General features: G+C 30.9%; 1 protein-coding gene across 10 annotated transcripts in view; it reads left to right on the plus strand.

Annotated features, from left to right (window-relative positions):
- The window catches only part of LOC110491279 (transforming acidic coiled-coil-containing protein 2), a 212,832-nt gene that overhangs the window by 40,759 nt on the left and 156,958 nt on the right, over window positions 1-15,115 (plus strand). For 7 of the 10 annotated variants that reach the window (XM_090201784.1, XM_090201787.1, XM_090201785.1 and 4 more), the window contains 2 exons: window positions 11,911-12,161; window positions 14,470-14,580. In XM_090201784.1, the coding sequence (XP_090057910.1) occupies window positions 11,911-12,161; window positions 14,470-14,580 (362 nt within the window). The remainder of the gene's footprint in view (window positions 1-11,910; window positions 12,162-14,469; window positions 14,581-15,115) is intronic. The other 3 variants (XM_090201791.1, XM_090201792.1, XM_090201793.1) reach the window with 1 other exon arrangement.

The following is a 15,115-nucleotide window of genomic DNA, read 5'->3' on the forward strand; positions in this document are numbered from 1 at the left end:
CCTTAGAAAGGCATGGTAGGATAGATATAGGTCTGTAGCAGTTTGGGTCAAGAGTGTCCCCCCCTTTGAAGAGGGGGATGACCGCAGCTGCTTTCCAATCTTTGGGAATCTCAGACGACACGAAAGAGAGGTTGAACAGGCTAGTAATAGGGGTGGCAACAATTTCGGCAGATAATTTTAGAAAGAAAGGGTCCAGATTGTCTAGCCCGGCTGATTTGTAGGGGTCCAGATTTTGCAGCTCTTTCAGAACATCAGCTGAATGGATTTGGGAGAAGGAGAAATGGGGAAGGCTTGGGCGAGTTGCTGTTGGGGGTGCAGTGCTGTTGACAGGGGTAGGAGTAGCCAGGTGGAAAGCATGGCCAGCAGTAGAAAAATGCTTATTGAAATTTTCAATGTGGATTCCCTCGTTGCCATGGCAGTCAAACCGGATCAGCTGGTCTCGGTAATAATGATCCACAACTCAAAGCTGAACATCTGAACATTTAGTATTAAACTCATTGTTCACTAGCTCAGTGGTGTGTACAGTAAGACTTACATAGAATCCTATTATAATGACATGGCTCGGTCCCTAATGACAGCCTATTCCCCATGGGCCCTGGTCAAAGGCAGTGCACTGTGTAGGGAATAGGGTGCTGTTTCGGGAAGCAGTCATTGTTCTTCAACTCAAAAGTGTTTGACAAAGAATCCTAATGACTTTAGCAGGGTGGGAGAGTGTAAAGATGTCAACATATAAGTCTGTGGTTAAGGTTGATCCTCGGGGGCCTCCGTAGTTCATGTTATGTTGACAAGAACGTTTTGATTGTGCTTACTTGGTTGTCAGTTATTACAGAGAGGATATCCTACAGATGATGCTGCTTTAGCCTCAGAGAATGAGGTAAAGTAGTGCACTATGTAGGGAATAGGGTGCTATTTGGGACTGGGTGTGAGAAGCACACTCCTAGGACTGTCATTATCCTGTAGGTGTTGCTGTTTAAGCTTCAGAGAAGGAGGTAAAGTAGTGCACTATGTAGGGAATAGGGTGCTATTTGGGACTGGGTGTGAGAAGCACACTCCTAGGACTGTCATTATCCTGTAGGTGTTGCTGTTTAAGCTTCAGAGAATGAGGTAAAGTAGTGCACTATGTAGGGAATAGGGTGCTATTTGGGACTGGGTGTGAGAGGCACACTCCTGTCATTATTCTGTAGGCGTTGCTGTTTTAGCCTCAGAGAATGAGGTAAGGTAGTGCACTATGTAGTGGATAGGGTGCTATTTGGGACTGGGTGATAGAGTCTCACTCCTGTCATTATCCTGTAGGTGTTGCTGTTTTAGCTTCAGAGAACAAGAACATAAACAGCCTTATGGCAAATATACAATATCTGTACAATACATACAATATCTATACAATATATACAACATTTATAAAATATTTACACAATATTTACAATATCTATACAATATCTGTACAATATATACAATATCTATACAATATCTGTACAATATATACAATATCTATACAATATCTGTACAATATTTACAATATCTATACAATATATACAACATTTATGGAATATTTACACAATATTTACAATATCTGTACAATACATACAATATCTATATAATATATACAATATTTACAATATCTATACAATATCTGTACAATACATACAATATCTATATAATATATACAACATTTACACAATATTTACAATATCTATGCAATATCTGTACAATACATACAATATCTATATAATATATACAATATTTACACAATATTTACAATATCTATACAATATCTGTACAATACATACAATATCTATATAATATATACAATATTTACACAATATTTACAATATCTATGCAATATCTGTACAATACATACAATATCTATATAATATATACAATATTTACACAATATTTACAATATCTATACAATATCTGTACAATACATACAATATCTATATAATATATACAATATTTACACAATATTTACAATATCTATGCAATATCTGTACAATACATACAATATCTATATAATATATACAATATTTACACAATATTTACAATATCTATACAATATCTGTACAATACATACAATATCTATATAATATATACAATATTTACAATATCTATACAATATCTGTACAATACATACAATATCGATATAATATATACAATATTTACACAATATTTACAATATCTATGCAATATCTGTACAATACATACAATATCTATACAATATATACAACATTTATAAAATATTTACACAATATTTACAATATCTATGCAATATCTGTACAATACATACAATATCTATATAATATATACAATATTTACACAATATTTACAATATCTATACAATATCTGTACAATACATACAATATCTATATAATATATACAATATTTACACAATATTTACAATATCTATGCAATATCTGTACAATACATACAATATCTATACAATATATACAACATTTATAAAATATTTACACAATATTTACAATATCTATACAATATCTGTACAATATTTACAATATCTATACAATATATACAACATTTATAAAATATTTACACAATATTTACAATATCTATACAATATCTGTACAATATTTACAATATCTATACAATATATACAACATTTATAAAATATTGACACAATATTTACAATATCTATACAATATCTGTACAATATTTACAATATCTATACAATATATACAACATTTATAAAATATTTACACAATATTTACAATATCTATACAATATCTGTACAATATATACAATATCTATATAATATATACAATATTTATACAATATTTACAATATTTGTACTATACAATATATACAATATTTATACAATATTTAGAATAGTTATACAATATATATAATATATACATATATATCTATACAATATGTATATTATACAATATATACACTATTTATACAATATACACAATAGTTATACTATATTTACAATATCTATACAATAGTTATACTATACAATAGCTACAACATTTATACAACATATATGCAATCTGTCAGAGGGATCAAGTGGACTTTATGTTGTGAGGTCATACACGAGACATACACTCTAATGTTGTCATGTTAGTTGTGTTATCGTTAGTTGTGTTACCTCTTTAAAACAACATGCGCAGCAGAACACGTAATTCTACGTCAAATTGTTATGTACATTATGTTGTTATGTACATTAGGTTGTTATGTTGTTATGTACATTATGTTGTTATGTTGTTATGTTGTTATGTTGTTATGTACATTATGTTGTTATGTACATTAGGTTGTTATGTTGTTATGTACATTATGTTGTTATGTTGTTATGTTGTTATGTACATTATGTTGTTATGTACATTAGGTTGTTATGTTGTTATGTACATTATGTTGTTATGTACATTAGGTTGTTATGTTGTTATGTACATTATGTTGTTATGTTGTTATGTTGTTATGTACATTATGTTGTTATGTACATTAGGTTGTTATGTTGTTATGTACATTAGGTTGTTATGTACATTAGGTTGTTATGTTGTTATGTACATTATGTTGTTATGTTGTTATGTTGTTATGTACATTAGGTTGTTATGTACATTATGTTGTTATGTTGTTATGTTGTTATGTACATTATGTTGTTATGTACATTATGTTGTTATGTTGTTATGTTGTTATGTACATTAGGTTGTTATGTACATTATGTTGTTAGGTTGTTATGTACATTATGTTGTTATGTTGTTATGTACATTATGTTGTTATGTTGTTATGTACATTATGTTGTTATGTTGTTATGTACATTATGTTGTTATGTTGTTATGTACATTATGTTGTTAGGTTGTTATGTACATTATGTTGTTATGTTGTTATGTACATTATGTTGTTATGTTGTTATGTACATTATGTTGTTATGTACATTAGGTTGTTATGTTGTTATGTACATTATGTTGTTATGTTGTTATGTACATTATGTTGTTAGGTTGTTATGTACATTATGTTGTTATGTACATTATGTTGTTATGTACATTATGTTGTTATGTTGTTATGTACATTATGTTGTTATGTACATTATGTTGTTATGTACATTATGTTGTTATGTACATTAGGTTGTTATGTACATTATGTTGTTATGTACATTATGTTGTTATGTTGTTATGTTGTTATGTACATTAGGTTGTTATGTACATTATGTTGTTAGGTTGTTATGTACATTATGTTGTTATGTTGTTATGTACATTAGGTTGTTATGTTGTTATGTACATTATGTTGTTATGTTGTTATGTACATTATGTTGTTATGTTGTTATGTACATTATGTTGTTATGTACATTATGTTGTTATGTTGTTATGTTGTTATGTTGTTATGTTGTTATGTACATTAGGTTGTTATGTACATTATGTTGTTATGTTGTTATGTTGTTATGTTGTTATGTACATTATGTTGTTATGTACATTAGGTTGTTATGTTGTTATGTACATTATGTTGTTATGTTGTTATGTTGTTATGTTGTTATGTACATTAGGTTGTTATGTACATTATGTTGTTATGTTGTTATGTTGTTATGTTGTTATGTACATTATGTTGTTATGTACATTATGTTGTTATGTTGTTATGTACATTATGTTGTTATGTTGTTATGTACATTATGTTGTTATGTTGTTATGTACATTATGTTGTTATGTACATTATGTTGTTATGTACATTATGTTGTTATGTTGTTATGTACATTATGTTGTTATGTTGTTATGTTGTTATGTACATTATGTTGTTATGTACATTATGTTGTTATGTACATTATGTTGTTATGTACATTATGTTGTTATGTACATTATGTTGTTATGTTGTTATGTACATTAGGTTGTTATGTACATTATGTTGTTATGTACATTATGTTGTTATGTACATTATGTTGTTATGTACATTATGTTGTTATGTACATTAGGTTGTTATGTTGTTATGTACATTATGTTGTTATGTTGTTATGTACATTAGGTTGTTATGTACATTAGGTTGTTATGTTGTTATGTACATTATGTTGTTATGTACATTAGGTTGTTATGTTGTTATGTACATTATGTTGTTATGTTGTTATGTACATTATGTTGTTATGTACATTATGTTGTTATGTACATTAGGTTGTTATGTACATTATGTTGTTATGTTGTTATGTACATTATGTTGTTATGTTGTTATGTACATTAGGTTGTTATGTTGTTATGTACATTATGTTGTTATGTTGTTATGTACATTATGTTGTTATGTTGTTATGTACATTATGTTGTTATGTTGTTATGTACATTATGTTGTTATGTACATTATGTTGTTATGTACATTAGGTTGTTATGTACATTATGTTGTTATGTTGTTATGTTGTTATGTACATTATGTTGTTATGTACATTAGGTTGTTATGTTGTTATGTACATTATGTTGTTATGTACATTATGTTGTTATGTACATTATGTTGTTATGTACATTATGTTGTTATGTTGTTATGTACATTATGTTGTTATGTACATTAGGTTGTTATGTACATTATGTTGTTATGTTGTTATGTACATTATGTTGTTATGTTGTTATGTACATTATGTTGTTATGTACATTATGTTGTTATGTACATTAGGTTGTTATGTACATTATGTTGTTATGTTGTTATGTACATTATGTTGTTATGTTGTTATGTACATTATGTTGTTATGTTGTTATGTACATTATGTTGTTATGTACATTAGGTTGTTATGTACATTATGTTGTTATGTACATTATGTTGTTATGTTGTTATGTACATTATGTTGTTATGTACATTAGGTTGTTATGTACATTATGTTGTTATGTTGTTATGTACATTATGTTGTTATGTTGTTATGTACATTATGTTGTTATGTACATTATGTTGTTATGTACATTAGGTTGTTATGTACATTATGTTGTTATGTTGTTATGTACATTATGTTGTTATGTTGTTATGTACATTAGGTTGTTATGTACATTATGTTGTTATGTTGTTATGTACATTATGTTGTTATGTACATTATGTTGTTATGTTGTTATGTACATTATGTTGTTATGTTGTTATGTTGTTATGTACATTATGTTGTTATGTACATTATGTTGTTATGTACATTATGTTGTTATGTTGTTATGTTGTTATGTACATTATGTTGTTATGTACATTATGTTGTTATGTACATTATGTTGTTATGTTGTTATGTACATTATGTTGTTAGGTTGTTATGTACATTAGGTTGTTATGTACATTATGTTGTTATGTTGTTATGTTATGTACATTAGGTTGTTATGTACATTAGGTTGTTATGTACATTAGGTTGTTATGTACATTAGGTTGTTATGTACATTATGTTATGTACATTAGGTTGTTATGTACATTAGGTTGTTATGTACATTATGTTGTTATGTTGTTATGTACATTATGTTATGTACATTAGGTTGTTATGTACATTAGGTTGTTATGTACATTATGTTATGTACATTAGGTTGTTATGTTGTTATGTACATTAGGTTGTTATGTACATTAGGTTGTTATGTACATTATGTTGTTATGTTGTTATGTACATTATGTTGTTATGTACATTATGTTGTTATGTACATTATGTTGTTATGTTGTTATGTACATTATGTTGTTAGGTTGTTATGTACATTATGTTGTTATGTACATTATGTTGTTATGTACATTAGGTTGTTATGTTGTTATGTACATTATGTTGTTATGTTGTTATGTACATTATGTTGTTATGTTGTTATGTACATTATGTTGTTATGTACATTATGTTGTTATGTTGTTATGTACATTATGTTGTTATGTTGTTATGTACATTATGTTGTTATGTTGTTATGTACATTATGTTGTTATGTACATTAGGTTGTTATGTACATTATGTTGTTATGTACATTATGTTGTTATGTTGTTATGTACATTATGTTGTTATGTTGTTATGTACATTATGTTGTTATGTACATTATGTTGTTATGTTGTTATGTACATTATGTTGTTATGTTGTTATGTACATTATGTTGTTATGTACATTATGTTGTTATGTACATTATGTTGTTATGTACATTAGGTTGTTATGTTGTTATGTACATTATGTTGTTATGTTGTTATGTACATTATGTTGTTATGTACATTATGTTGTTATGTACATTATGTTGTTATGTTGTTATGTACATTATGTTGTTATGTTGTTATGTACATTATGTTGTTATGTACATTATGTTGTTATGTACATTATGTTGTTATGTTGTTATGTACATTATGTTGTTATGTACATTATGTTGTTATGTACATTATGTTGTTATGTTGTTATGTACATTATGTTGTTATGTTGTTATGTACATTATGTTGTTATGTACATTATGTTGTTATGTTGTTATGTACATTATGTTGTTATGTTGTTATGTACATTATGTTGTTATGTTGTTATGTACATTATGTTGTTATGTTGTTATGTACATTATGTTGTTATGTACATTATGTTGTTATGTTGTTATGTACATTATGTTGTTATGTACATTATGTTGTTATGTTGTTATGTTGTTATGTACATTATGTTGTTATGTACATTATGTTGTTATGTACATTATGTTGTTATGTACATTATGTTGTTATGTACATTATGTTGTTATGCACATTAGGTTGTTATGTACATTAGGTTGTTATGTACATTATGTTGTTATGTTGTTATGTTGTTATGTACATTATGTTGTTATGTACATTAGGTTGTTATGTACATTATGTTGTTATGTTGTTATGTTGTTATGTACATTATGTTGTTATGTACATTATGTTGTTATGTACATTATGTTGTTATGTACATTATGTTGTTATGTTGTTATGTACATTATGTTGTTATGTACATTATGTTGTTATGTACATTATGTTGTTATGTACATTAGGTTGTTATGTACATTATGTTGTTATGTTGTTATGTTGTTATGTACATTATGTTGTTATGTACATTATGTTGTTATGTACATTATGTTGTTATGTTGTTATGTACATTATGTTGTTAGGTTGTTATGTACATTAGGTTGTTATGTACATTAGGTTGTTATGTACATTATGTTGTTATGTTGTTATGTACATTAGGTTGTTATGTACATTAGGTTATGTACATTAGGTTGTTATGTACATTAGGTTGTTATGTACATTAGGTTGTTATGTACATTATGTTATGTACATTATGTTGTTATGTTGTTATGTTGTTATGTACATTAGGTTGTTATGTTGTTATGTACATTATGTTGTTATGTTGTTATGTTGTTATGTTGTTATGTACATTATGTTGTTATGTACATTATGTTGTTATGTTGTTATGTACATTATGTTGTTAGGTTGTTATGTACATTAGGTTGTTATGTACATTAGGTTGTTATGTACATTATGTTGTTATGTTGTTATGTACATTAGGTTGTTATGTACATTAGGTTGTTATGTACATTAGGTTGTTATGTACATTAGGTTGTTATGTACATTATGTTGTTATGTTGTTATGTACATTAGGTTGTTATGTACATTAGGTTGTTATGTACATTAGGTTGTTATGTACATTATGTTGTTATGTACATTATGTTGTTATGTTGTTATGTACATTAGGTTGTTATGTACATTATGTTGTTATGTTGTTATGTACATTATGTTGTTATGTACATTATGTTGTTAGGTTGTTATGTACATTAGGTTGTTATGTACATTAGGTTGTTATGTTGTTATGTACATTATGTTGTTATGTACATTAGGTTGTTATGTACATTATGTTGTTATGTTGTTATGTACATTATGTTGTTATGTTGTTATGTACATTAGGTTGTTATGTACATTAGGTTGTTATGTTGTTATGTACATTATGTTGTTATGTTGTTATGTACATTATGTTGTTATGTACATTATGTTGTTAGGTTGTTATGTACATTATGTTGTTATGTACATTATGTTGTTATGTTGTTATGTACATTATGTTGTTATGTACATTATGTTGTTATGTTGTTATGTACATTATGTTGTTATGTTGTTATGTACATTATGTTGTTATGTACATTATGTTGTTAGGTTGTTATGTACATTAGGTTGTTATGTACATTAGGTTGTTATGTTGTTATGTACATTATGTTGTTATGTACATTAGGTTGTTATGTACATTATGTTGTTATGTTGTTATGTACATTATGTTGTTATGTTGTTATGTACATTAGGTTGTTATGTACATTAGGTTGTTATGTTGTTATGTACATTATGTTGTTATGTTGTTATGTACATTATGTTGTTATGTTGTTATGTACATTATGTTGTTATGTTGTTATGTTGTTATGTACATTAGGTTGTTATGTACATTAGGTTGTTATGTACATTATGTTGTTATGTACATTAGGTTGTTATGTTGTTATGTACATTATGTTGTTATGTTGTTATGTACATTATGTTGTTATGTTGTTATGTACATTATGTTGTTATGTTGTTATGTACATTATGTTGTTATGTACATTATGTTGTTATGTACATTATGTTGTTATGTTGTTATGTACATTATGTTGTTATGTTGTTATGTACATTATGTTGTTATGTACATTATGTTGTTATGTACATTATGTTGTTATGTTGTTATGTTGTTATGTACATTATGTTGTTATGTTGTTATGTACATTATGTTGTTATGTACATTATGTTGTTATGTACATTATGTTGTTATGTACATTATGTTGTTATGTTGTTATGTTGTTATGTACATTATGTTGTTATGTTGTTATGTACATTATGTTGTTATGTTGTTATGTACATTATGTTGTTATGTACATTATGTTGTTATGTACATTATGTTGTTATGTACATTATGTTGTTATGTACATTATGTTGTTATGTTGTTATGTTGTTATGTACATTATGTTGTTATGTACATTATGTTGTTATGTACATTATGTTGTTATGTTGTTATGTACATTATGTTGTTATGTTGTTATGTACATTAGGTTGTTATGTACATTATGTTGTTATGTTGTTATGTACATTATGTTGTTATGTACATTATGTTGTTAGGTTGTTATGTACATTAGGTTGTTATGTACATTAGGTTGTTATGTTGTTATGTACATTATGTTGTTATGTACATTAGGTTGTTATGTACATTATGTTGTTATGTTGTTATGTACATTAGGTTGTTATGTACATTAGGTTGTTATGTTGTTATGTACATTATGTTGTTATGTTGTTATGTACATTATGTTGTTATGTTGTTATGTACATTATGTTGTTATGTTGTTATGTTGTTATGTACATTAGGTTGTTATGTACATTATGTTGTTATGTACATTAGGTTGTTATGTTGTTATGTACATTATGTTGTTATGTTGTTATGTACATTATGTTGTTATGTTGTTATGTACATTATGTTGTTATGTACATTATGTTGTTATGTTGTTATGTTGTTATGTACATTAGGTTGTTATGTACATTAGGTTGTTATGTTGTTATGTACATTATGTTGTTATGTACATTATGTTGTTATGTACATTATGTTGTTATGTACATTATGTTGTTATGTACATTATGTTGTTATGTACATTATGTTGTTATGTACATTATGTTGTTATGTTGTTATGTTGTTATGTACATTATGTTGTTATGTACATTATGTTGTTATGTTGTTATGTTGTTATGTACATTATGTTGTTATGTACATTATGTTGTTATGTACATTATGTTGTTATGTTGTTATGTTGTTATGTACATTATGTTGTTATGTACATTATGTTGTTATGTTGTTATGTTGTTATGTACATTATGTTGTTATGTTGTTATGTACATTATGTTGTTATGTACATTATGTTGTTATGTTGTTATGTACATTATGTTGTTATGTACATTAGGTTGTTATGTTGTTATGTACATTATGTTGTTATGTTGTTATGTACATTATGTTGTTATGTACATTATGTTGTTATGTTGTTATGTTGTTATGTACATTAGGTTGTTATGTACATTATGTTGTTAGGTTGTTATGTACATTATGTTGTTATGTTGTTATGTACATTATGTTGTTATGTTGTTATGTACATTATGTTGTTATGTTGTTATGTACATTATGTTGTTATGTTGTTATGTACATTATGTTGTTATGTTGTTATGTACATTAGGTTGTTATGTACATTAGGTTGTTATGTTGTTATGTACATTATGTTGTTATGTTGTTATGTACATTATGTTGTTATGTTGTTATGTACATTATGTTGTTATGTTGTTATGTACATTATGTTGTTAGGTTGTTATGTACATTATGTTGTTATGTTGTTATGTACATTATGTTGTTATGTTGTTATGTACATTATGTTGTTATGTTGTTATGTACATTATGTTGTTATGTTGTTATGTACATTAGGTTGTTATGTACATTAGGTTGTTATGTTGTTATGTACATTAGGTTGTTATGTACATTAGGTTGTTATGTTGTTATGTACATTATGTTGTTAGGTTGTTATGTACATTAGGTTGTGTATTGCTTGAAATCATAATATACAATGTTCCCATATCAATAATAATAAAACACACTTCGTACAGGAGACACAGGAGAACAGTGTGCTCTTTGACCCCATTGGGTAATGTAATGTAAATCAAAAGTTGGCTCATTGGCTAATGATAAGGTTTGACAGAGTGGATTGGCCAACCTCACATTAGTCAACGCAAACTCAGCGTTCTTTATTGTGTTTTAATAAAGGGTGTGTTTCTGCACAAACAGGCGGTGCTCGGTTTGGCTTTATACCTGGGTCTGTGATTGTCCGGGGGTGGAGGCAGAACACAAAGGACATGGATGTTAGTTGAAGCACCGTTCACTAGACTCAGCATTGGGCCTTGTTGTGTTTTAGGAACTCCAGTTCCTGTTGACGACAGCTTCATTAATATAACTTGTGTTGTTGTTGTTGTTTCTTCCAGGCTGAAGTCCACGCCGATAGAACCGACCAGAACGGAGAAAACAACACAGCAGATAGCATAGTGGTCTGTACCAAGCCTCCAGCCTCAACCACAGAACAAGGGGTCGACCCCTTACAGGACGTCCCAGGGAGGAACACTGAGGAAGAGGAGGAGCAGAGGAGGAGAGATGAAGACGAGGATCTAGAGTTCCCTCACGACTTCCTGCCCAGCACAGACCTCAGCCTTGAACTCCACTGGGGGACTTCACTTAGGTAGGTGGCTTTGGTTTCGACCTGTTTGCTTGTACGTTCGTGCGCACGTAAGGTAAGTTAGGGTACGGTTAGGTAAGATAAGGGATAGGCTAGGTAAGGTAGGATAGGGTAAGGTAAGGGATAGGCTAGGTAAGGTAGGATAGCGTAAGGTAAGGGATATGCTAGGTAAGGTAAGGGATAGGCTAGGTAAGGTAGGATAGGGTAAGGTAAGGGATAGGTAAGGTAAGGGATAGGCTAGGTAAGGTAAGGGATAGGCTAGGTAAGGGATAGGCTAGGTAAGGTAAGGGATAGGCTAGGTAAGGGATAGGCTAGGTTAGGTAAGGGATAGGCTAGGTAAGGGATAGGCTAGGTTAGGTAAGGGATAGGCTAGGTAAGGTAAGGGATAGGCTAGGTAAGGTAAGGGATAGGCTAGGTAAGGGATAGGCTAGGTAAGGTAGAATAGGGTTAGGTAAGGGATAGGCTAGGTAAGGTAGGATATGGTAAGGTAAGGTTAGGTAAGGGATAGGCTAGGTAAAGTAGGATAGGGTAAGGTAAGGGATAGGCTAGGTAAGGTAAGGGATAGGCTAGGTAAGGTAAGGGATAGGCTAGGTAAGGTAAAGGATAGGGTTAGGTAAGGGATAGGCTAGGTAAGGTAGGATAGGGTTAGGTAAGGGATAGGCTAGGTAAGGTAGGATAGGGTTAGGTAAGGGATAGGCTAGGTAAGGTAGGATATGGTAAGGTAAGGGATAGGTAAGGTTAGGTAAGGGATAGGCTAGGTAAAGTAGGATAGGGTAAGGTAAGGGATAGGCTAGGTAAGGTAAGGGATAGGCTAGGTAAGGTAAAGGATAGGTAAGGTTAGGTAGAACAAGGTGGGTAAGGTAACGGTAGGTAAGGTAAGGTAAGGTTTAGCTAAGGTAAGGTCACGTAATGTAAGGTAAGGGATACTGCAGGTAAGGTAAGATAAGGGATGGGTAAGATAAGGGAAGGGATGGGTAAGATAAGGGAAGGGATGGGTAAGATAAGGGAAGGGATGGGTAAGATAATGGAAGGGATGGGTAAGATAAGGGAAGGGTTGGGTAAGATAAGGGATGGGTAAGATAAGGGAAGAGATGGGTAAGATAAGGGAAGGGTTGGGTAAGATAATGGAAGGGATGGGTAAGATAAGGGAAGGGATGGGTAAGATAAGGGAAGGGATGGGTAAGATAAGGGAAGGGATGGGTAAGATAAGGGATGGGTAAGATAAGGGATGGGTAAGATAAGGGAAGAGATGGGTAAGATAAGGGATGGATAAGATAAGGGAAGGGATGGGTAAGATAAGGGAAGGGATGGATAAGATAAGGGAAGGGATGGGTAAGATAAGGGAAGGGATGGGTAAGATAAGGGATGAATGAGTAAGATAAGGGATGGGTAAGATAAGGGATGGGTAAGATAAGGGAAGGGATGGGTAAGATAAGGGATGGGTAAGATAAGGGAAGGGATGGGTAAGATAAGGGAAGGGATGGGTAAGATAAGGGAAGGGATGGGTAAGATAAGGGAAGGGATGGGTAAGATAAGGGATGGGTAAGATAAGGGAAGGGATGGGTAATATAAGGGAAGGGATGGGTAAGATAAGGGAAGAGATGGGTAAGATAAGGGATGGGTAAGATAAGGGAAAGGATGGGTAAGATTAGGGAAGGGATGGGTAAGATAAGGGATGGGTAAGATAAGGGAAGGGTAGGATTAGGAAAGGGATGGGTAAGATAAGGGAAAGGATGGGTAAGATTAGGGAAGGGATGGGTAAGATAAGGAATGGGTAAGATAAGGGATGGGTAGGATTAGGAAAGGGATGGGTAAGATAAGGGTTGGGTAAGATTAGGTAGGGTAAGAAAAGAGATAGGAAAGGTTAGGTAAGGAATATATAAGGAATAGGTTAGGTATGATAAGGTAAAGTTAGGTAAAGCTGTTGTACTCAGCTCGTTGGCAGTACCAGTATACAGTTTCAGACTTGCTGTTTGGTTGTTGACTGTTCCTGTTACTATGAAATGAGATTTATATTCACGATGCAAATCACTACAGTATTTACGTATTCTTCAGAGGCAGGAAATATAGATCACAGCTTTACCGTGAAGTCATTTACATTGTAAAGCATTCCTGCATATAGTCCATGTCAATGGAGTGTTGTTCTTCAGCATTGATTTTACAGTAGCTTTATCCACCCGTATTGTTGTCTGTGACTGCTATGCTTGCGTGCTGCCCTTAGTCCTTACGACTGCATTTTAATTTGTTTTATTTACACTTCCTTCGTCTAAATTGTCCTGGTGTGCTTTCCGTCCCCCGGTGTAAATTTTAGAACAGAGATTAAGAGCGATCAGGAGAGCCTGAGTGACTCAGTGAGCCCCCTGCTGGCTGGTCTGCAACATCACATGGACGGCAGCACACAACTGGTGGCTGTGCAGAAGAGGTATAACCCGTGTGTAGCCTTTTAGTGCTGTCCACAGCATGAGGGAGAGTGGGAGACAGAGGGCCTTCAGTGCTTCTTCTCTGTTTGCTGTGTTTGTTGTGAGACAGGGGTTGTGTTCACTAGGCACGGAACTCAAGAAAAACGTCCCGAAACGGAGAGGCCGCAGTTATTATGATGTATATAGGGCTATATACATTTCCATTGTTTTTTTAAATTACCATTTTCTATATTTTATTTAACCTAGTCCTGCATGTTGGAGCTCGAATATATATAAACACTCTGAATCTGAAAGTACTATCTATCTGAACTTGTTCAATAAGAAAAACACTTAGTTTTTTTTCTTCCGGGGCTCCCATTACACGACGTTTTGAACTGTTTTGCTACAGTGTGCCCTAATGAACGCAACCCTGTGGTGGCCTTTCAAACACTGCATGTGGGGTTTACAGTGGTGTGTTGACTGTGAGGTGCTTCAGGGAATTATTTGAAGACTGACTTATTCGTATGTTAGCTCTGCTTTTAGGTTGGTTTGGAGTCT

This window comes from Oncorhynchus mykiss, chromosome 16, assembly GCF_057628025.1.
Source record: "Oncorhynchus mykiss isolate SJ-2025 chromosome 16, ASM5762802v1, whole genome shotgun sequence".
NCBI classification, from domain to species: Eukaryota; Metazoa; Chordata; class Actinopteri; order Salmoniformes; family Salmonidae; genus Oncorhynchus; species Oncorhynchus mykiss.